Raw genomic sequence first — 22,828 nt, 5'->3', positions numbered from 1 at the left:
GTTGTTATTTTCATTGAGCAGATTGAGAAATTCAGGCTAGAACGACTGGCTTGGCTTGCTAAATTTGAACACAAACTCAAATCCCATGACTCCTAACCCAGATAGTATTTTCATCTACTAGTACTTAATTTGATTTGTCATTAAATAACAATTACTTTTTCCTTTGATTCATTCCAACTCATCTCACATGCCTCATACGTATTTTCTTTCAGATAAAAAGGACAGAAAAACTGTACACACAGCAGCACATTTTCCCCCTACTGACTTCACACACTTTCATTTGCCGAGACTCGTTTGTTTCTACTCTATGACACATACCTCAAAATTTAGTTTCTACCAACATAATAACAAAAATCTATTCAGTGAACCAATTCTGAAGTACAGTGGAAAAAGTAACTATGTTGTCATGAAAATCATTTTTCTACAATGGATCTCAGTTTCATGTATACACACACACGAAAGTAAAAATACTTGCTTCATATGGTTATTGAACAGAGCTAGTGCTGAACACGTACGTGCCTAGTCAAATTATGGAAGTGAAGATAGCGTTCTCTCCAGACAGCTTTCCTTTCCTTCCCTGTCTTCATGCCCAAAGACACCACGTCCTGTTGACTCTATGCCACGAGTAGCTCTGTAATTTGTCTTTTCTCCTCCAACTTCACTAAGTTTGTCTTAGTTTAAGGACGCCTGGGTGGCTCAGTTGGTTAAGCAGCTGCCTTCGGCTCAGGTCATGATCCCAGCGTCCTGGGATCGAGTCCCGCATCGGGCTCCTTGCTCCGCAGGGAGCCTGCTTCTCCCTCTGACTCTGCCTGCCACTCTGTCTGCCTGTGCTTGCTCCCAGTCGCTCTCTCTCTGACAAATAAATAAATAAAATCTTTAAAAAAAAAAAAAAAAAAATCTCTTTCAAAAAAAAAAAAAAAAAAGTTTGTCTTAGTTTAGATCTGTACCATGCTCCTGCCCTTACTATAAATTATATCCTGTTTCCAGTCTTACCAATTTCAGTTTAATGAGGTTTACAGAGAATGAGTTCCAGTGACAGTTACAACCACTAAATACTTGAGTTTCCTTGAGATACCTGCATTCCTACTTTTCAATGCATCTTTGATGCATGTGATTACTTCAGGTCGATAGTCTTCATTGGGTACAGAGAGTTCTTAAGACCCTTTAAACACCTACTACATTTTACTTCGATGTGCCAATATCTACCAATAATAGTAAAAACCAATCAGAGGTAAAAATGGAGGCTAACAATCTTGAGAGAAGTCAACCAAACTCACTTTTACCAGGGAGCATCTGAAGGGTGAATCCTAACTTTGCATATATGGAGAAAGTCCTATAAAGTCCCAGTACTCTTTCAGAAAAATGATGTGTCCTCATTGGGGAAAAGATCATTCCAGATAGGGTCACTTCATTCCATGAAGATGCCTACTGAAGACCCAAGTTCTTTTACAGGGTATGTTTCCCATGAACTTTTAGCCTTCGCCCATTATACTGTAAGACATTCCCTAAGAAGTGCCTCCTGCCATGAGATTCCAAGAATATCTGGAATCCAACGTCTGTTGGAAATGTAACTCCCATAAGCGAGTAGGAATCTGAAAATCCAAAAATACTTACACCAAAGTTGGTAGCAGCAAATCGATCTGAGGCGGAAACTTGCACGTTCGTTGAAACTGTCGTGTGAGCGTAGAAAGCGTTTATATTTGCCAACAAGGTACTCATGACAGCAGGGACGCCAGGGCACATGTATTTAGAAGACAGACATGAGAAGTGCCTACAAGACAGAAGCATTAAGCACTCTTAAAACACAAACCAATTAATTCATGTAACAGCGCACCCTCTAATGCCAGTGATTACTTCCTTAACTACATCTACGAAGAAGAGCAGAAACTCCCACCATCTCCACTACATGAAAGAGAAAGCAATTTCAGCTTTTTAAAATGTCTCATTCATAAAGGGGAGGTGGCTTAATTAGAATGTGATTTGTCCCAGGGATGACTGCATAACTGAACTGTGGTAATGTTGTGTGTACACATCCAAAGTGCAATTTCCGATGGAATCCAGCACCGACCGAAAGCAATTCCACGGGAGTCTCCTGTTCTCCAGCAACATTGCCATCACTTACTTCAGGTCCCGACATGCTCTATTTCAACCAGAATGCCCTTTCATTCTTGTATTCCTATCACACTGATGAACCAAAAGGCTCTCTCTCTCTCTCTCTTTTTTTTTTTAAGATTTTAATTATTTATATGACAGACAGAGATCACAAGTAGGCAGAGACGCAGGCAGAGAGATAGGGGGAAGCAGTCTCCCCGTTGAACAGAGAGCCTGATGTGGGGCTCGATCTCAGGACCCTGGGATCATGACCTGAGCTGAAAGCAGAGGCTTTAACCCACTGAGCCACCCAGGCACCCCAAGGCTCTCCTTTCTTTGCAAGTCTACTGAACAAGTGAACTTAAAATCTGACTTGAGTCCAGTTTCTGGAATTTTGTCATCAGAATACCTTCCAGAAGCAGTTCGGCTTTCCTGGCATTTTGCTGCAACCAGGATTTAATAAGGCAAACAGATGAATAGTGAGGACAGATTGAATTATGCCAGCTCAATGCTTAAAGACCATTTCTTTTAAACCCTGAATAATAGTATCATTCACAGACATCAGAAGCATCCAGTGCTCAGTTCTGTTACTTCTCTCAAGAAAACCTGTTTCATTTGAACTATAACAAAAGAGTTGAAAATTGAAAGCACAGCTTATGATAAAAGTGAGAAGATAAAATACGGAGGAAAGAAATTTTCACTATGCGATCTGATGCTATTTTGTTCTCCTATGTCAGTAAGTTTTCCTTCACTTAGGCATCTCTGAATTCCGTATTACTGAACTCAATCACAGAATGAACAAACATAAGTAAATGCCCTGAATAACACCTCAAAAGAAATGGATGACAGTCCTGGAAATGGTGGCTTCTCTTAGATTTTAGCTATGTCACTCATGCAGCTTGTTGCAATACTAGCTGATAAAAATAGGTTAAAGTTTAAACACGGATCTTTGAGGATTATGAATAACAAAGCCTGACGTGGGAGTTGCATGATGTTTTGCTATTTAACCCTAAAAATACATTATCACTGATTGCTTCCTTTAGGTAAATGATACCTACTTTGACTTTATTATATACGAAATTAATTATATCTGTTAAGAATATCACAAATAATATAAAGATATTAAAAATAGAAAGCAAAATCTCTTAACACTATGTATCTCTTTTTTTTTGAGCAATTCACAGTAATAAAATTTGTTAAACCCAAGTTAGAGGTTAAGAGTCATGGAATATGCAAGATCTAAATGTAATGGTATGGGGGATGGCACAAGGAAAATATACATACCTAGGGGGAACAAAAGTTATAGAAACATCAGTTGTCAAAATAAATTGGTAAGAAACTCAAACACAAGAAGTTTATTATCCTGATATATTTAAAGGGATACTGGAGGTCACCAGGATGAACAATCTTGCTTTTGGTTTATAAAAAAAGGTATCCATGTCTCCCTGATGCAACCAAGTGTTACCTAGTATTTAAATCTGGTAGCTGCCACCTTCAGATTTTTGGTGCCCATGCGATCAATAACAGTTTAGCAGGGACTTTAAGCAGAAATAATGGACAAACATAATAAATATTCTGAAGGCGCTTCTAGCGTGAATTCTATAGGTGAAACTGAAAATCTTATAAGGAAGATGACACAATTATTGAACAATGTTCATTGCTTATAAGGCATCTGAGAGGGAAAATGAGCATAATATGGGGAGACCAGGGATATAAACAAGCAAGCTTTGTCTCTTTTATACTTTGAGTTGGTAAACTTAGTGTTTTAATGATGAATGTTTTAACGTTTAAATGATGAAAATGCCCTACAAAATTGTGGCTTTGGGGGCTTTGAGAGATGTAATTTTGACTTACCTAGTGTAACACAATCTTTGCTATGTACTTATCACTATGTTAATACATATAAAATCAGAAAAGCAGTAAAAAATACACTGGTTTTCATACTTTAAAGTTTTCTTCAAAAAATAATTCAATTTATAGCTAAATGGTAGGATTATAATACTTTCTCCTATTAGAACTGATTAGAAATAGAATTAGAATTGACCTTAGTATTTTTCTATTCTTTAACTTTTCTTTTTTTTTGTTTGTTCATTTTTTTAATCAAAGGCATCTGGCCAGAGTCCTCTCCCTTCAATAACTACACATTTACTATCTTTCTGGAACTATTTTTCATGACAGGAATCTAAAGTTGTTTAAAACATGCTCCTGGAGTAAAATATGTATACCCTAATCAAGAGGACACACATGAAAGACTAGTTTTCCCATGCAAGAGAAAGTGCTATTACAGAATTATGTAAAAGTTTTCATGCTATTACAGAAGTATCTGTTGGATAGAGGAAGTCCGGAGGCCCAGAGATGGAGGATGCAGGTTCAACGGCTGATTGGAGCCCACTGGTGGTAAGCCCACAGAGGAGACATCAGAGGGAAATGTCTGAGTCAAGTTCTTGAGGAATAAAATCCATGTAATGGCTTTACAGAAGAGTAAAGAGTTTAGTGTCCCTAGAATTTGGTCTAATAAATATACATTTTTAATATCTTAATTTTATTTTATTTTTTTTTAGTGTTCCAAGATTAATTGCTTATGCACCACACCCAGTGCTCCATGCAATAAGTGCCCTCCTTAATACCCACCACCAGGCTCACCCATCCTCCTATTTCCCTCCCTTCCAAAACCCTCAGTTTGTTTCTCAGAGTCCACAGTCTCTCATGGTTCATCTCCCCTTCCCATTTCCCCAAATTCACTTTTTCTTTCCTTTTCCTAATGCCCTCCATGCTATTCCTTATGCTCCACAAATAAGTGAAACCATATGATAATTGACTTTCTCTGCTTGATTTATTTCACTCAGCATAATCTCCTCTAGTCCCATCCACTTTGATACAAAAGTTGGGTATTCATACTTTCTGATGGCTGCATCTGGGAAAATTGGACAGCTATGTATAGAAGAATGAAACTAGACCATTCTCTCACACCATACACAAAATAAACTCAAATGGATGAAAGACCTCAATGCAAGGCAGGAATCTATCAAAATCCTAGAGGAGAACATAGGCAGTAACCTCTTCGACATCAGCCACAGCAACTTCTTTCAAGACATGTCTCCAAAGGCAAAGGAAACAAAAGCGAAATGAACTTTTGGGACTTCATCAAGATCATAAGCTTCTGAACAGCAGAGGAAACAGTCAACAAAACAAAGAGGCAACCTACGGAATGGGAGAAGATATTCCCGAATGACAGTACAGACAAAGGGCTGATATCCAAGATCTATAAAGAACTCCTCAAACTCAACACTCAAAAAACAGAAAATCACATCAAAAAATGGGGAGAAGACATGAACAGACACTTCTCCAAAGAAGACATACAAATGGCTAACAGACACATGAAAAAATGTTCATCATCATTAGCCATCAGGGAGATTCAAATCAAAACCACATTGAGATACCACCTTACACCAGTTAGAATGGCCAAAATCAACAAGACAGTAAACAACAAGTGTTAGAGAGAATGTGGAGAAAGGGGAACCCCCTTACACTGTTGGTGGGAATGCAAGCTGGTGCAGCCACTTTGGTCTAATAAATATTTATTCTAAGTGTGAGATACTGTGTTAGGCATTGGATATATATTAACAAATCCACTTACAGACAAATGGGAGAATTAGTCACACAAGAAATGTAAAACAATCATGCAAATGTTATGAGAAAGAAAAGCCAAACAGAGGGCTAGAAGAGTAAGTTGGAGTGTGCATATTGTGCCCTGGTGGGTCTCAAACTGAGACTGGGCTAAGAGTTAATGCATGACTCAGAGACAGCCAAACCCAGCATAGGGCATGCTGTCACTGGTACGTAAAAGATGTATTTCAGAGGAATACAGGAGTAAAAACCAAGGCACAATGGAGAAAAGATATTGTGTGCAGTGAACCCTAGCAATTTTAGGTTGGTAGAGCCCAAATTTCCCAGATAATACCCTACCCTTGGTCTTATCAGAGATAATGTTGGGGGTATGTAGGAGAGTCTCGTGAAATAAGTTAGGGAAGTTGGACCTATTTTCTAGACCAAAGTACTTTTTCACACAAAATTCAGAGTCTTAGAGTGAGTTTAAGTAAAAACAGTATCTCCAAGGAACTCTAGCTTTTTACATGGATAGAAAGTACCATCATGAGAGTTGAATTTAAATAGAGTAATGGTAGGAAGGAGACTTTAGGAGAATGGGTTTAAAGAAGGTGAGACAGGGGCACCTGGGTGGCTCAGTCAGTTAGGCAACTGCCTTCGGCTCAGGTCATGATCCCAAGGTCCTGGGATGGAGTCCTACAAAGAGTTCCTTGCTCAGCGGGGAGTCTGTTTCTCCCTATGACCCTCCCCCTTGCTCATGCTCTCTCTCTCCCACTCTCTCTCTCTCAACAAATAAAGTATTTAAAAAAAATAAAGAAAGAAGGTGAGACTGAAGAGTCCAGTCAAGAGGATATATAGGAAAGAGACGGAGGGTATCTGAACTATGGTAATAGCTATATGAAATATGAAGGAGGGAATGAATGTGAAAACACTGAGGGAAGAAAAACTGTCAGGACTTGGTGACTGATGGGGACTGAGAAGTAGAGAAGTAGGGAAGAGAAATGGTTAAGCTGTTTGGGGCTTCTGGGTGGCTCAGATAGTTAATCATCTGCCTTTGGCTCAGGTCATGATTTCCAGGTCCTGAGATCGAGCCCCATGCTGGACTCCCTGCTCAGCAGAGAGTCTGCTTCTCTCTCTTCCCCTGCTTATGTGTGCTCTCTCTCTCTTTTTCTCTCTCTCTCAAGTGAATAAAAAAAATCTTTAAGAAAAAGAGAGAGAGAGAGAGAGATGGTTTGGTTCCAAGGTTTCAGTTTGGGTTACTGGTACCTCTGCCAAGTGAACTAGGAATTAAAAAGGGAAAGAAATTGTAAGGTGGGGATTAGATGTTCAGTTGAGTTTAAGCTTAAGGTACTTAAAGGGCTTTCACATAGGAATGTCTACCAAGTTTCTGGACACCTGAACTGGACACTTGGATCGGGGTGGAGGGGGTCACCAGCATGTCAGCATCAGTCAAAACCATGAGAAACAATAAGATCATCCTGGAAGATTATGTAGCATGATGAGAGAAATACCAGGATTTAGAGCCTGGAAAACACCAATATATAAGAGACTATTGAAAGGAAATAAAAGGGGGGGAGGGTTCTATGATTGAGGCTAAAGCCGGGGGGGCAGCGGGAACAGATGGGACCAGGGAAACCATGATAATGGGAGATTCTCAGGTAAAGAATAAATGATGCTGTTAGGTACAGTGAGAAAGTCTTTTAAGGACAGAAAGTAGACTATTGGACTTGACAAATATACTTTATTGTGACTTAACAAGATCAATGCTAGTGGAATGACAGGAGTTTGCAGTAAGAGTAAATAGGATGAAAAGTGGGTAAGTGCTGGGGGTGACTAAGATCAAGGCCACATTCTGCTGGTTTCCTGCTAAGGGTTTTTCACATCTCATGTGGATTATTTGGAGTTGGTGGAGATTTTTGCAGAGGCAACTGACATTATCAGACAAATTTGGAAAGATGACTCCAGAGTGTTGTAAAGACAGATTGAAATGAGAAGGTACTGGAATCAGAATAAGAAGAATTTAGGAAGATATAGAAGTAAAAATGATACTTCTGTCCTGCTTCCAAAATGATGAAGTACTTCATCATTCTGGAACAAAATAATCTTGAGGTAATCTAAAACTCACAGAATCACATGGTTTCTGACCTCCAAGATATAAAACCGTGAATATTTCTCTGAAACCTAAAGTTTCTAACAAAACAATTTTGAACTTGCATTTACTCGTTATATCTGAAAATTTATAATGACCTCTGAAAATATGGACCCCAGCTTGGTGCCCCACCAAGAATAGCACAGGAATTCCATGTAAAATACATAACTTTGGGTAGGCTATGTTTTTGCTCTGTTTTGCCAGTGTTTTTGAAGTCTGACTCTCTCCCTGTCTTTGGGGTAATTAAATATTTATTTTCCTTTTCTAATTTTCTTCTTTTTTGAAGATTTATTTCTTTGATTGAGAGAGAGTGTGCATGGGGGACAGGGACAGTGGCAGAAAGAGAGGGAGAATCCCAAGCAGGCTCCCCTTTGAGTGCAGAGCCCCATGTGGGGCTCAGTCTCATGAGCCTAAGATCACGGCATGAGTTGAAACCAAGTGTCAGATGTTTAACCAACTTGTCCGCCCAGGCGCCCCTCTAATTTTTTTTTTTCCTTCCTAAGGTCACAGAACAAGTAACGTGATTCAGGATTGGAGCTCAGGCAATATAAGTTTAAAACCATCTCTCTTAGCCACTAGGTATCTTTCTCTTAATTTATCCTCCTCCTTATCTCTTCAATGTTGTATATTACTTGCACATGTATCTGGTCCTTTCAGCATGTGTCTAGTACATGCTTTGTTATCTCATCTTATTCAGCCTGCCTCTAGCATAGTGTTTTCTTGTACAAGGGAGATGACCGATGTTTATTAATGAAAACAAAAACAATGTGAGCCAAATGTATTTATGTAGAATTAGAGTGTAGAGGACATGTGGTTTGTTACCTTGAGTACAACAGTTTATCAAAACAGATAATTGCTTTATAAATATTTGTTGAAGTACATAACAGTTAATAGTAATGATGACAATAACTTTGAAGGTTAATAGCATTCTGCTTATAACTGCTATATATTTTAAATTTTCCAGAGCATTAGGCATATATTCATCTTAGAGGATAGACAGAAATACTTTGCTTTCTGATTTTAATTTAACTGAGATAATTTCTGGGGTATGATTGGAAGTAGCTAGCTATATGTGATTCACACCTTGAAACTTCCCATGGAAATATCTGAGGAAAACAAAAAAAGAATGCCAAGTCATAAAAGCACTAGACATTAGGGTACCAATCAAAGATTGCCTGGTATCTTTAGATTAGGAAAAGATACCTTTCCTAAGTAGACTTTGCCTAAGTTTACGGCAGCTGGCTAGGTTGAGAGATGTTCAGTGGCTGACTAGTATGTCTAAACTCCTAAAATATTAACCTGACTAGAGAGGAAATGGGAGGATATTTCTAGCAATCATACACTGTCAACCCCGTATCTAAGACTGGGGCTGAGACTGCTGGCCAGCAGCCTGGCAATCACTCCCATGCTAATGGCTTCTCAAGGCTGTAAAGAACTATCTCTTGTTTCTCACACCTACTCACTCTATATCCGTTAAAGAATATACAAATCCCAAGATTGCAGTACACCTTGTGTAATAGGATCTAGGCAATAGGATTTGAAGCTTGTTAGAAAAAAGGCCCAGAAGAACACTGGGAACGGTATATCCTGGGGATTATACATAATCTTTAATGTTTTACTTCCAGTAAGAAAGAGTTCACAGCTTGTTTAGATTTATCCGGGGGTGGAGAGAAAATCCAGTTTTTACATATGGAGAATCCACCAAAAAGAACAGGTAAGTATCTTTTCCCAGTCTAAATGAGAGCTGCATTTAAATAAAGTCATGGGTAATGGTGGAATATTTTTAGAGACTTGGCTTCCAGTTTAAGGTCTTTAGGTGAATGCTGATCATACCTAGGTGGTCAAAAAAATACGGATTCAAAGGAACCTGTAAGTTGCCATATAAGAAAGATAAACATCTTTACATATTATTTTAACATATCAAAGTGTAAAAAAAAGTATATAATCCATATTATTCTTTAAAATACTATTAAACAGGATTTTTACAGAAGAAGTCAATAACATAGCACACGTAAAATGTTTTTTCTTTCAAAGTTTATCATAGACCTTACCAGTTTCTGGTTAATGTGTAGATGCAAAAAAATTACTATAAAATTACTATAAAATAGATACCACTCTGATTTCACTAAGTAAAATATATTGAGACTTAATTTTGAAGATATTAATGGAATTATTTTTCACTCATAACTTCCTAAAGCAAAATACAGGGACGAGAACAGCGATGTGAAAATCAAAGAACAATGAGAAAAACTCACTATTTCATTTAATGCTACTTTTCATTCCATTAGAACTTTACATGGTGTAAACATCAAATTAACCTCACAATGGTGTTTTTCTTGTGAGCTAATTAAAATTATAAGCAATAAAATTTTCATTGTCTGGTAAAAGGAAGAAGGTAAATAGATTAAAGTCATAAATATGGTCCTCCTTAATTTGGTTGGAATTAAATTGAACATCTCTCAATATATCTAAAAATTAAAGATAAAGTTGTCACTCTTTAGCACTTACATTAAAATGTTCTTCCTAAAACTAGTGACTCTGGAGTTAACTGGGAGTTGAAATACTAATATTAAAAGTTAAAGCATTTGAAAAAAAAAAAAGTTTAAGCATTTGATAGTAACTTTTCAAATAAAACATTAAAATTCAGAATTTCCAAGTCACTCTTATGAATATAACCTTTCCCTGGCTAGTAAAAAATCCTGTCTTTTTTTATTTCTCTCTCTCTCTCTCTCTCTCTATCTCTTTTTTTTTTTTTTTTGAGAGTGGGGAGAGACAGGGAGAGAGAGAATCTTAAGCAAGCTCCACACCTGGCACAGAGCCAGATGAGGGACTCAATCTCACAACCCTGAGATCATGACCTGAACTGAAATCAAGAGTCTGGCCCTTAACCGACTGAGCCATCTAGGCAAGCCTGTCCTTTACTAGAAACTGTGATGAGGATAATAGTAAATCACAGCTGGTATATCTTGGTACCAAGTAGTAGTCTACATTGAACTTGCCATTTCACATTCCCTTTTATCGTAAATGGTAAATGATGAGGCAGTCAATATAATCAAGAAAATAGTACGCATCAAAGTACACATTTCTCAGATGATGGAAAGAAAAAAAAAAGAGAAAGAGAGACTTAAATTTTGAAGAAGGCTAAGTATTAATCAGGGTTAGTGAATACACTTCTTTTTTTTTTTTAAGATTTTATTTATTTATTTGACCAAAAGAGATCACAAGCAGGCAGAGAGACAGACAGAGAGAAAGGAGGAAGCAGGTTCCCTGTTGAGCAGAGAGCCCAATGCAGGGCTCAATCCCAGGCCCCTGGGATCATGACCTGAGCTGAAGGCAGAGGCTTTAACCCACTGAGCCACCCAGGCGCCCCAACACTTCTTGAAAACCTTGAAAAAACAGTCAGCAAATTGCTTTTTTGGTGTGTGGGGCAGAGGGATTCTGGGTGGCTAATTTAGAGCTCTAGGTACTATGGCATAGGCATGATTCGCTCTAATCCTAGCTCTTAGAAAAGTAACTCTTTCACTCTTAGATTCAGTTTCTCCATCTTTGAAGTGAAAAGATCTAATCCTTCCAAGCTTTAGCATGCTATGCATCTCTGAACACAGATAATTGGTTGTGTCCAGCCATAAACATTACTTCCTCCCACCATCAACATCTGATTCTATCGGAGCCCCTGGTTAATAAGGATAGCCAGAAAGCAGGGGACAAGGGAGCCATTGGCAGGCATCCTTTGCTCCTTGGTAGTTACCAGCTAACAGACTTCCACATAGTCTTCAATTTGCAAAGCACATTCTTCTGACTTTATGTGTGTCTCTTCTTTATGTGTGGTTATTGCCAATGTGAAGTTTCTTGCTTCTAAGCATCTCCTTGCAAATCAATTCCTTTTAAAGGCTGTAGTTTCAATAGTTTCACTGCTGCTTACATTGTTGTAGGATCCAGAGGGAAAACGGGATTTAAAGTACAATTAGCAATTTAAAAGGACTAAAGAGTACCTTACAGCAAACCACCCCTTCCAAAAGAACACCTTCAAACAAAAGAAGCCCTCAAGTACTATTGTGATCTTGGAAAATGCTAACATTTCCCAACAAGGGTACAACTGAAAACAATGGATCAATAATGTTTAAATCCCCTGACTTTGCCTTTTTGAAGAAAATGGCATTAGTGTCAAACCAATTTAACAAATGGAATTTCAGCTTCATGCCAAAAGTTAGAGTAACAAATTCAAAATGATGATGCTTAAACTGGCAGTGGGAAGATAGTTACTGGCATGTTTTTAGCTAACGCAATTGCTACAACATAATCAAGCATTAATTCTCAAATATTATTGGCAAAATGTTGAGAAGTCACGTGTATTTCAAATTAAACATCCAGATTCAGGTCACTTGTTATTGTTTTGTAGGTATCACGATGGGGCCGGGGCTGGGGACAGGGAAGGATAATCATCTAACTCATGCCTTTCCAGGGACAATTGTCCCCAGTCACATCCTTTTGTGGTTTTCAAGGGGTCCAAAAGCCTTTAATTCAAAAGATTTAAAGATCAGTTGTTGCTTTTTTGTTTTTCTTTCTTTCTTTCGTTCTTTCTTTTTTTTAATAAAAATACAAGCAGGATGATTGGAAGGGAGCACCATAAAGACAACAGTAATTTCTAGATCCTTTGGGGATTTCAGAGAAACAATATAAGGTGAAGGGAAAGACTATCTGTATTCTAATGTCAGAAATATACTAAAACATTTTTTATCACATTTGCTCCCTAAAAGTCAAATTTGCATGCATTTCAGCTTTTGCATATATGCTTGTGAAAGGTCCCCCAATGATGGGTCCGTGATCAAAGGAGCGAGACTGATACAAAGCAAAAGTCAAGCAAAGCTTTATTTCTCGTCAAGCATTGAGAATCAAACTGATGGGCCAGGACGCCTCTTGCAAAGAGGCGACCTCTTTCTGCCTTACAGACTTTTATAGAGCAAAGGCCATGTGGTTGGGCCTGGCCACACACAGGTGGCCAATGAGACTGTAACACAGAGAGAAAGCTGCACAGTCATGCTAAGTCACACACGGGTGGCCAATTGAATTACAATTTACCCTATAGTAGCTATTCCAACTAGCATATCACCTTGGTCAGAACTGGCGCCCAAAAGGTGGGGCCCACACTCCTTGGTAACTAGGGAGACCGTATGCGCGCTTTACTGATTGGATGTCTCCACCTGACCCAACTCATCCCTGCATTTGGGCCATTATCTCCACCGGACCTGACCTGCCCTTACATTTGGGCTTTACCTGGGACTTGTTTTTAAGTAAGTCCCCTGGGCGGGTGGGGGAAGGGTATGGGGGGGTGTTGGGACAGTTTAAGTTTTACTGCATAAACAAAGTCATTGTTTAACCGAATGGAATCGCTCTGGCTAAAGAAGCCCTTACACTTGTCACTAAAGAGGGGGTCAAACACTTCAGGATCCACTTCTCTTCTGGCGAAAAGCATCATAACTTTTCACAGATCCTATGGATTGCTGGAACTCAACTACAGAGGTTGGGAGTGTGAGGGCAGTGGTGGGAGACAGGAAGGCAATGAGATGTGTAGGGTTTGGCGGGGTGGGGGTAGCTAAAGAGTCAGTAAGGCTAGGACCCCCAGTTTACCATCAACTTTCTCTGACACCTCTCCACATCTGTGCCTGGATTTGGTCCCTTCATGCCTAGGTTCTTACAGGACCCATGTATACCTCTATTACACGGTCTTGCTATTAAATTTCTTCTTCCTCTTTGCTCTAGATTAGGCGCTCACTGAAGCAAGAGAGATCTTTTACTGCTGTATCCCCATGTCCTGTGTCAGTCCTCATACTTAAATGCTCAGAATGTCTATCAAATAAAGGAATCGTATTTTCTGGAATGGGGACTCCACCAGAGACTGGATCTTGACTTCTTGTTTGCTGGTGTATTCTTAGTGCCTAAAAAACTTCTTGGCACATGGTAGGCCCTCAATAAATATTTCTTACAGGAATGAGTGATTCACTCATCAATGAAGCAGCACTTTTTTAGAAAGCAGGCTGATGGCTCAAGCAGCTAAAATAGACCAGTGCCTTTAAAATAAACTATATCCCAATAGTTCCAGTTCAAATGTAAATTCAATTAAGAGGGCCAGTACCAAAGTCAAGGTTGTTTTTTAAAGACATCAAGGTGAAAAACACTGACAAAATGTCTTTCTCACTTGGTAGTAGAGTTGCATGTCCATAGTCTAAGGAAATCTCAGATTCTGTGAGATGCCCGAGGCTTCATTTTACAATAAATTTAAGACTCATTAAATACTCAGTTAAAATGTGTTTGTTGGACAGAAATCACCTCTAGAGGACAATTTCATCTCTGATGCTGACATGGAATCCCTGCATGTATTGAGGGGTGAATCGCAAGTCTGTCAGAATGTTTGCAAGAGCATTTATGTTTGCATTGATAGATGAAAAGCATGAAGGACTCCCAATATTCTCATGAAGAAAACAGACTCCATGCCCAGCATCATGGTGCAAAATATGTATAATGGTGTGCTTCTTTGGAAAGGAAACAGACTTTCATTCTTGCTATCATATATTGGAAGATTACTTTTTTTTTTTTTTTTTAAGATGGATTTACTATGTGGGAACAAATCCTCCTGGTCCTTGATCAATCAGCTGTCCAAACAGGAAAATTGTAATCCTTTTTCTCCTCCCTCATGAATGTCCCAAAACAAAGAGTCATTTTTATGCAACAAATTGGGCCAATAAATTGTGCCCTTATAGAAAAATGTTTTGTGGTAAAAGGAGAGAGATTTACAGTAAGCAAGAGGTACCTTAGAGGACTGGGAAGTTCAGTATTAATGTTCAAATTATTTATCAGCAAAATAGATTCAGCCTCCTTCTTATGAGGAGAAATACACAAGAGGAAAACGTAATAATGTACAACCAGACTCTCTGGCTTAATACACACTTCCCCTTTATTTCTGCTCCAAATCCATCTTCAAAGAAATGGGAGTATGCTTAAAAGGAACCAGGCAAAAAAAAAAAAAAAAAAAGGAACCAGGCAATCTCTACTAAAAACAGGAAGAGTATGAGGTTACCTGGGGATTTGGCTAAGCATAAGTAGGCTTTAAATATCAAAAGAAACTGAGTTTTGACCTTTTTTTCTGATCAAATCATATCTAGGAAAGCCCACAAAAATTAAGCCGTTTTGTCCTTTCCTAATTTTGTAAATGCCCTTCCTATGTAGACAGGACGACTGTTTCTTCCTTGAAGCTGAATTCCCCAACTTTGTGTTTTTAAAATTAAGGGAAATACTTCTGAGATAAGTTTGACATACTTAGTTCTAGGTTTAGCTGTTGTTAGTTGATTGGTTTTCTGGATCCCCGAAAGCCAAGTTTCAAGACAACAGGAAAATACTACTGATCTAACAGGCAACCAATTTAAATTTGAAGATATAGTTGATTACTTATAAATTCCTTTTTAAAAAATGTGTTGTTATTCATTGGCCAACAATTGGTTAGGAATCAATTTATAATTTAGCTGGAGTGATACTCCAAGGAGTGTCACTTGGAAAACATGGTAAAAAAAATATATATATATCCCTAGATGATCTCATTGATATGAGGAATTTCAATGGCTAACAGAAGAATGTCAGTACTCTGATATTTCTCCAAATTATCATAAATTATCAATCAATATGATATGCTCTAAAACACTTATAAGGTAAAATAGATACCAATACCAGCTTAATCTTTCAAGTTTCATTTTGCATGCTTTTGACAAGTGGGAACTTTTTAAAGATTTATTTATCTGAAAGAGAGAGACTGAGAGAGAATATACATGAGTTGGGGGAGAAGGAGAGAGAGAATCCCAAACAGACTCCCCACGGAGCGTGGAGTCCTATGCTGGGCTGGATCTCAAGACCCAGAGACCCTGACCTGAGCCAAAACCAAGAGTAGGACACTTAACTGACGGAGCCATCCAGGAGCCCTGGCAACTGTGAACTTCTGTCATGAAGAAATATGCCATGGGAAGTTGAGAATAAACAGTTTCTGCTTCTGATGCATTCAATTAAAAATATGTACTGAGTTTCTATCATGCACCCAGAATTTTTTAGAAGGCAGTAATAAAACTTATGGCCGATGGATTCAAGATATGCGTTTGTAAATCTTTGAACAAAACTCAAGTGCCCGTGACACCATTCTGCCATCTCTCAAACTAGATTACACAGGTAATTATAATATTAACATATTGATATAAAATGGTTACAGGTGTATTTTTCTATAAAAACTATTTCAACAACTAATGATCATCCATGAAGAGTAAATGAAGAGATCATATTCATACTGGTAGCCAAACTTTTTAGGAGTTAGACTGTCAAACAACAGGAATATTTTTTATTCTGGTGAGAATATAAAATTTGTACTGCCAAAGCAAAATTGCACGGACATAATGAAATAGGCCAGGAAAATTTTATTCAAGGGTGTGCAGTAGGGAAGATAAATCAGAACTCAGTCCGAACTCAACTCCACTGAAATAACCGACGGGGACATTTTTGAATTGGAAGGGGAATGGATGGAAGGTTTTACGACCTGGAGTTGCGGGAATCACAGTCACCTGTGTTTGCTAGTTGGCATTATCCCCCCCCCAAAAAGATAAACTTTCTCTTATACTCATGATCCAAGACAGTATTTACAACTTGGATCAAGGCACCCAACCAAATTAGGCTCCTACCCTCCAACAGAGACTGGGAGACAGGTTTCTATACCGCTTGATGACTGCGTTTGAGAGGGATACCTGCCGGGTCCTTGAGAAAGCTACTCCTTGGTTAAAACTGGCAAGAGGCTTTCAAAAAATTACAATTCAAAGAATTTACCATTGTAAGTTTTCTAAAGTAAATGGTGTTAAAAAAAAAAAAAAAAGGGAAGTCAGGGACCTCTGGGTTTAAGCCTTCTGGATTTTGTAAGGGCCTAGTGTGAGAGGGAGGACAGGAACCTAGGGGCAAGTTACAAATCTGTCTAAAGTTTTATCAAGTTAAGGGAAATGTTAAGGCCATCTTGGTCTGTGCTCAAAGCTTAAAGTTACATATAATAAATAAAAATATCATTATGAGGGGCACCTAGGTGTCTCAGATGGTTAAGCATCTGCCTTTGCCTCAGGTCATGATCTCCAGGTGCTGAGATCGAGCCCCACACTGGGTTCCCTGCTCAGCAGGAAATCTGCTCCTGAGTTATAACCAACGACGTGGGACAGAGTGGATGACAAGCTCAAGGGACTCCATTATGGCTGCCCAGTCACAAAATAGGTTGCCTTAAAAGGAACGCGCTGTTGCCATGTGTGAACAGGCAGAGGGATGAAGGCCATCAGTAATGGACGCAGCAACAGGGCTTCTCATCCCGAGAGATGTTCAACTCTATGGCCCCTAAGTGCCTTTTCATCTCCATAATCTATAAGTCTTACTATTTAGACTTAGAACATTCCATCAACTAAAAAAGCCATACAACTGGTCAAGAAAATTTTAAGTGTAGTCTTACATATGCTCTTCTGGAATTATGTCTGGTAATTAAATGCTAAGAACAGTAAACCTTTGAAGTAGCGCATTGATCTTTGTCCAATCCACATCAATCACTCAGATGGTTCAAAAGGACCCATTATCGGGCTGGCATCTATTTGGTTGACATGAAAATTTTCATCCTTAAAATGAAAGTACAGTTTTCTAATATATGCACATAAAGAGTTTAAGCATTATATATCATATATATCTGAACAAGATGCATTTATACTTTTAGACCAGGTTTCAAAAGGTAAACTGTAGGCAAGGGATAACCCAGTTCTAAACCCTTATGGAAACTCCTCAGTAAAGGTCTATATGGGTCACTCTCATGGAACCACATTTACTGCAGTATGTGCATTTTCAGTAAATTTTGGTTTTGCTGAATTAGGGACACTGGTATAAATACAGGAAGAAAGAATATGCAGCTTATTGTTTGGGTCAAGACACTGTTATGGCTCCAGATGTGTATCTCTCTGACATTAACAGACTGTAAAGTTTGACAATGCACTTCAATCATCAGGCTTTAGTATCCTCAGATAACAAATAAGGCATTGGTTCTCAAATTTTGGTGTTTATGAGAAGCATCCAGAGGGCTTATGAAAACACAGATCAGGCGCCTGGGTGGCTCAGTGGGTTAAGCCTCTGCCTGCAGCTCAGGTCATGATCTCAGGGTCCTGGGATTGAACCCTGCATTGGGCTCTCTGCTCAGCAGGGAGCCTGCTTCACCCCCCTCACCTGCCTTTCTTCCTACTTGTGATCTCTGTCAAATAAATAAAATCTTTTAAAAAATGAAATAAAACACAGATCGCTGGGCCCCACTTTGTGAGTTTCTGATTCAGTAGGTTTGGGGTAGGGTGGAGAAGGTACAAGTTCCCAGGCATTGTAAAGGCTCGGTGTCTCCATGGAGAACCCTCTGAGAACAAAATAAGGTTTGGGAAGATGGTGGTAGTGAATTAGCAGATCCTTAAACGCTTTATAGCTGGGAGAGGGATGATCTGGCATCCAAAGTGCACATTCAAATATGCAAAATGTGCAAATGACCTTGCAATCAAATTTCTTTGAATTAGAAGGCGATGAATGCTTTTCTTTCTTTTTCTTTAGATTTCAGCAGAGACTTTTGAACATTGCCTGTGTTCTAGAGGTACTTACGTCATAGCTTGATAAATGGATTCAATCCCATAACGCATGGCAAATTCATCAACTATTTCTTGGGAAGCGTCATCAAAGAAAACCTTCCAGGCTTTCCTCCCCTTTGAACCTCTGGGATTTTCACTCCACATTAGACTTCACTTCAGTCAAGTAATGGAACAGATTCTAAAAGCAAGTGGTTGTCAGTCATTGAGTAATTGCTCAGAATAGCCACAACTATGTAACTGTAACTCTCAGTAATTTATATTTGCATTTTGAAGGCATCTAATGTTTCATTAGCATATAGAAGCAATAGGAATACATTGGATTTTTATGCTAACTCACCTCCTACTTACACAAATTGGTTTTATTTCTGCCTAGGTCTACAAAGAATCAACCATTTCAATGTTTCATCCCTACTGATTCATCGTAAAGGAAGTAAACGTTTTTGCATGGAAACATTTCTACATGCTAGAACATATTTTGTGCTCATGGGCTCTGAGTAAATTATAGGGCCCTGAAGAATACTGTAATTGGGGCTATGTTAATACAGACTTTTAGTATGTAAAGAGCTTTGTGAAATGATAAGAGTCAGAGCTACGAGCTGAGGTTAAAAATGAATGTTTGAGAAATTTGTAATGAAAGAAAAATCATGATGGACAATTTCTTCATGTTTCTGATAAGTTTGGCAACTGCTACATGGATGCACCTGGGTCACTAAAAGATCCTTCCTTTCTTGGATTTAATTCTTTTTGGTTCCTGGATTAGCAGAAAAGGACTCTGAAAAGCAAAGAATAATGCTGTTCCTCTGACCCAAATGTTCTCTGCCCAAACTATAAGGCCAGAGTTGGCTCTCCATCCTGTCAGCTCAGGAATTTCTCTTTATTGATTTGAAAAACTAAATCACCTTTATTTATTTATTTATTTATTTATTTATTTATTTTTTTTTTATTTCCAGCATAACAGTATTCATTATTTTTGCACCACACCCCGTGCTCCATGCAATCCGTGCCCTCTATAATACCCACCGCCTGGTACCCCAACCTCCCACCCCCCGTCCCTTCAAAACCCTCAGATTGTTTTTCAGAGTCCATAGTCTCTCATGGTTCACCTCCCCTTCCAGTTTGGGAGAAGGAGGTGGGATTAAATCACCTTTCTTAAAGGAATAATAATACTGGCCAGATTGGGGTCTGGAAATTAAGCTTGGGTCCTACATCTCATTATGTGTAAGGTGTAATTGATTTAAATACTGTCCTACATCTCATTATGTGTAAGGTGTAATTGATTTAAATACTGTTTCCCACTCCTTCTTTAGTAAAATGGAAGTGCAAATAATTCCACATATACATTTTCATAGATATATTTAAGAAAATTGTAAGCAAAAGGCAAGGATTCTCTGTTACCTTTTTCTACCTTAGGAAGGTATTTTTTTCCTCCACCTCTCTGAACATGGGGAAAGGTTCATTCCTCAGCTTCACCTCTTATTTTCTGATACATGAATCAAGAGTCATTTGTATCAGAGAAAGGCACTGGGCACAACTCTAAGCTCTCAGATGCAAAGCATTCAGTAGAAGCACAGATTATGTGTTTGTATATCTACACTGAGGGAAATCCGCCCTTTGGATTCAAATTCGGTAGTCTAATGTCTAAGACAACCAAGCCCTACTTTTAGGATGGGTATATTCTCTGCTATCCTTGGGTGGTAAGGACATTTTGGTCCTTCTCATTCCCAACATGCTTGTGGAATCAGTAATTAAGATGGAGGTTGGTTCAACATGTATGAAGTTCTTTGTCATTCTAGAAAAAGAAAATCACTGCTTATTACACTGGCTACCAAAAACCACTGAGCAATATCAACATTTTTCTATTTCTAATACTCCCAACTAAACCTTTAGTAAAATCTGAACACTAACTCAGAGTTTTCAAAAATAATTATATTTGGAACTTCTCCTGCTTTACTAAAGTATCACATGTTTAAAGCTTCCAAAATATTTGTCATGACTTATTTTAACAAATGTGTTTGATATTTTTCTTCCTCCTTGGTCAACATCATCTTACTGTCTTGTTTGTTAATACCTGCCTCATGCGTTTGTTATGACTCTCAGTGGAGGACATGTGCCCACTCTTCAGAGAGCAAGACATAGGCTATGTGATTCCCTAGCACATTACATGCTATAGTACATAGTACAGGGTAAGGACTCTAGGAACAACTGCACAAACCTAATTCATTTATACTTTAGAGACAAATATCTTGTTGTATAATCCATAAAGACCTATTTTCTAGGTTTTATCATTAATGCAATTCAATTCACTTACCTCATGTAAACACGTATATTGTATATGATATGGGGCAACCTTCTCCTCTCCTTTTATTTCCACATTGATTTTCAATCGAATGGCCCCAGACACAGCTGACTTATCTGTCCGTTTCTCTGATAAAAGAAAACAGTAACTGGTCATTTTTGAAAATACAGTATTTCTCATAGAATTTTTCAAAAGCTTTTAAAAGGCTTACATGGCAAAGAGGGAATTTTCTAGATTAGGTTTGATTATTAATTAGCCATTATGATTCTGGTAAACATAATTTAAAGTAATGTGCCTATTGTGTGACTAATTGTCAAACCACATTACAGATAATTCAAACAAAAAGCTTAATCAGAAGATCCTGACATTCTGATACAAATTTCTGTGTATTTGATTAGTTCCTACAATGAAATTAATTGTTTGGACAATTAAAAGCAAGATAACTTAAAAATATAATTAATCAGAAAACTATTTCATGTAAAAGTGTTTGCTTCTCTTTCTATGCCTGAAAAGGTAGGTCAAAGCTCTAACAAAAAAATCTGTTCACAGTTTTCTTTATTAGTGATTCATAAAGACCTACAGTCTATGGCCTTTGCTTATTAATGTGTTGGATTAACTGTTTATTTGGATGGAATCAATATTTAGTCAATTCAGTCAAATAATGTGTATGGGGGTTCAATATGACCTGATCTGTAGCTTTAAGAGAAAAAAAGAAGAGCATAATCACAGAATTCCTAGAGTTTGTACATAGGGGACCTACATTTGATATGTACTTCACAGATGAAATAAAAGAGGCAAGCTGACCCATTTTACAAATAAAACACAAGGAGGCAGAGTGACAGAGAAAGTGGCAAAGACTCACTGACCTTCTTTCTAAGCATAACTGTATTTATAGTCATAAAAGATATGGTTAAATCATGAAGTCTGCCTTTGTCTTGTGGAATGTCTGCTGACTCTTCATTGCTAATATTTGATAATCATTGTGTTATGAATATTCTTCCCTGAGGAGGGCCAGGATCATGAGAGTTTCTCCTAATGGCAGGGAAATAGTTGATTCTCAACAAATATTAAAATTTTCTGCTGGAGCCGAAAGAAATGCCAGTGCTAGAATCTTTTTGTCACAGACCTTTGTCCAAAGTCTCAGGGAACATTACTGGTTCTTTGAGTTTAACTACCATCAGCCCCAGAGACCTATGGGACACAGGTTCTGCTTAGATGCCCAGGGCTTTGGCCAAGTCCTCCTCTGCAGGGCGGAATGAATTCTATGTGATGAACATGATACAAAGAGTAGACATATGATACTTTTGGGGATTGAACCTACCGAGGGATTATATACAAATCTAAAACCTGTCCTTCACAGCCTCCTTCTCTCCCCTCTAAAACTCCCAAAATCAGCAAAAGAGGGCACAAACACAAAAACTGATGGTGAGCAGGCCAAGATTTCCCTATCCTGCCGCATCCTATTTTCCTCCCTGTTCATGGAAGGACCATTTCAGCGTAAGAGCTGAATAGCCAATTTTTACTAATTTACTGATTTTACTAAGATCTCATTCAAGCTCCTTGGCAAAGTGAATTTACCCACATCAAAAAACATGGGACAGGAGGCAAAGAACATCAAAAGAATTGTTCTTTTGTCAAAAGAATGATTTAAGGAATTTCTGTTTGGGATTCTAACTGCCTCAATTCAAGGACATGCTAACTTACTACAGAAAAAACAGTCTGTGTGGGCACCTGGGTGGCTCAGTTGGTTAAGCAACCGCCTTTGGCTCAGGTCATGGTCCCGGGGTCCCGGGATCGAGTCCTGCATCGGGCTCCCAGCTCCATGGGGAGTCTGCTTCTCCCTCTGACCTTCTCGCCTCTCATGCTCTCTCTCACTGTCTCTCAAATAAATAAATAAAAAATATTTAAAAAAAAAGAAAAGAAAAAGAAAAAACTGTCTATGTATGGGTAAACCACTTTGTAACACAATTTGTGAGTACTGGTTACACCGAGTTAATGGCCTGAAGTTTACTCTTACCT

The 22,828-nt window shown here is 38.4% G+C and overlaps 1 protein-coding gene across 1 annotated transcript in view; it reads right to left on the bottom strand.

The window, feature by feature from the left end:
- The window catches only part of UNC13C (unc-13 homolog C), a 612,072-nt gene that overhangs the window by 285,060 nt on the left and 304,184 nt on the right, over window positions 1-22,828 (bottom strand). The window contains 5 exon segments of the mRNA XM_032342611.1: window positions 1,615-1,771; window positions 18,527-18,633; window positions 18,636-18,655; window positions 18,658-18,691; window positions 20,822-20,937. Coding sequence (XP_032198502.1) covers window positions 1,615-1,771; window positions 18,527-18,633; window positions 18,636-18,655; window positions 18,658-18,691; window positions 20,822-20,937 — 434 coding nt within the window.

Source organism: Mustela erminea, chromosome 5 (assembly GCF_009829155.1).
Source record: "Mustela erminea isolate mMusErm1 chromosome 5, mMusErm1.Pri, whole genome shotgun sequence".
In the NCBI taxonomy this organism is placed as follows: domain Eukaryota; kingdom Metazoa; phylum Chordata; class Mammalia; order Carnivora; family Mustelidae; genus Mustela; species Mustela erminea.
Note: the sequence above shows the minus strand (reverse complement) of the source record. Positions and strands in the feature narration are given on the sequence as shown.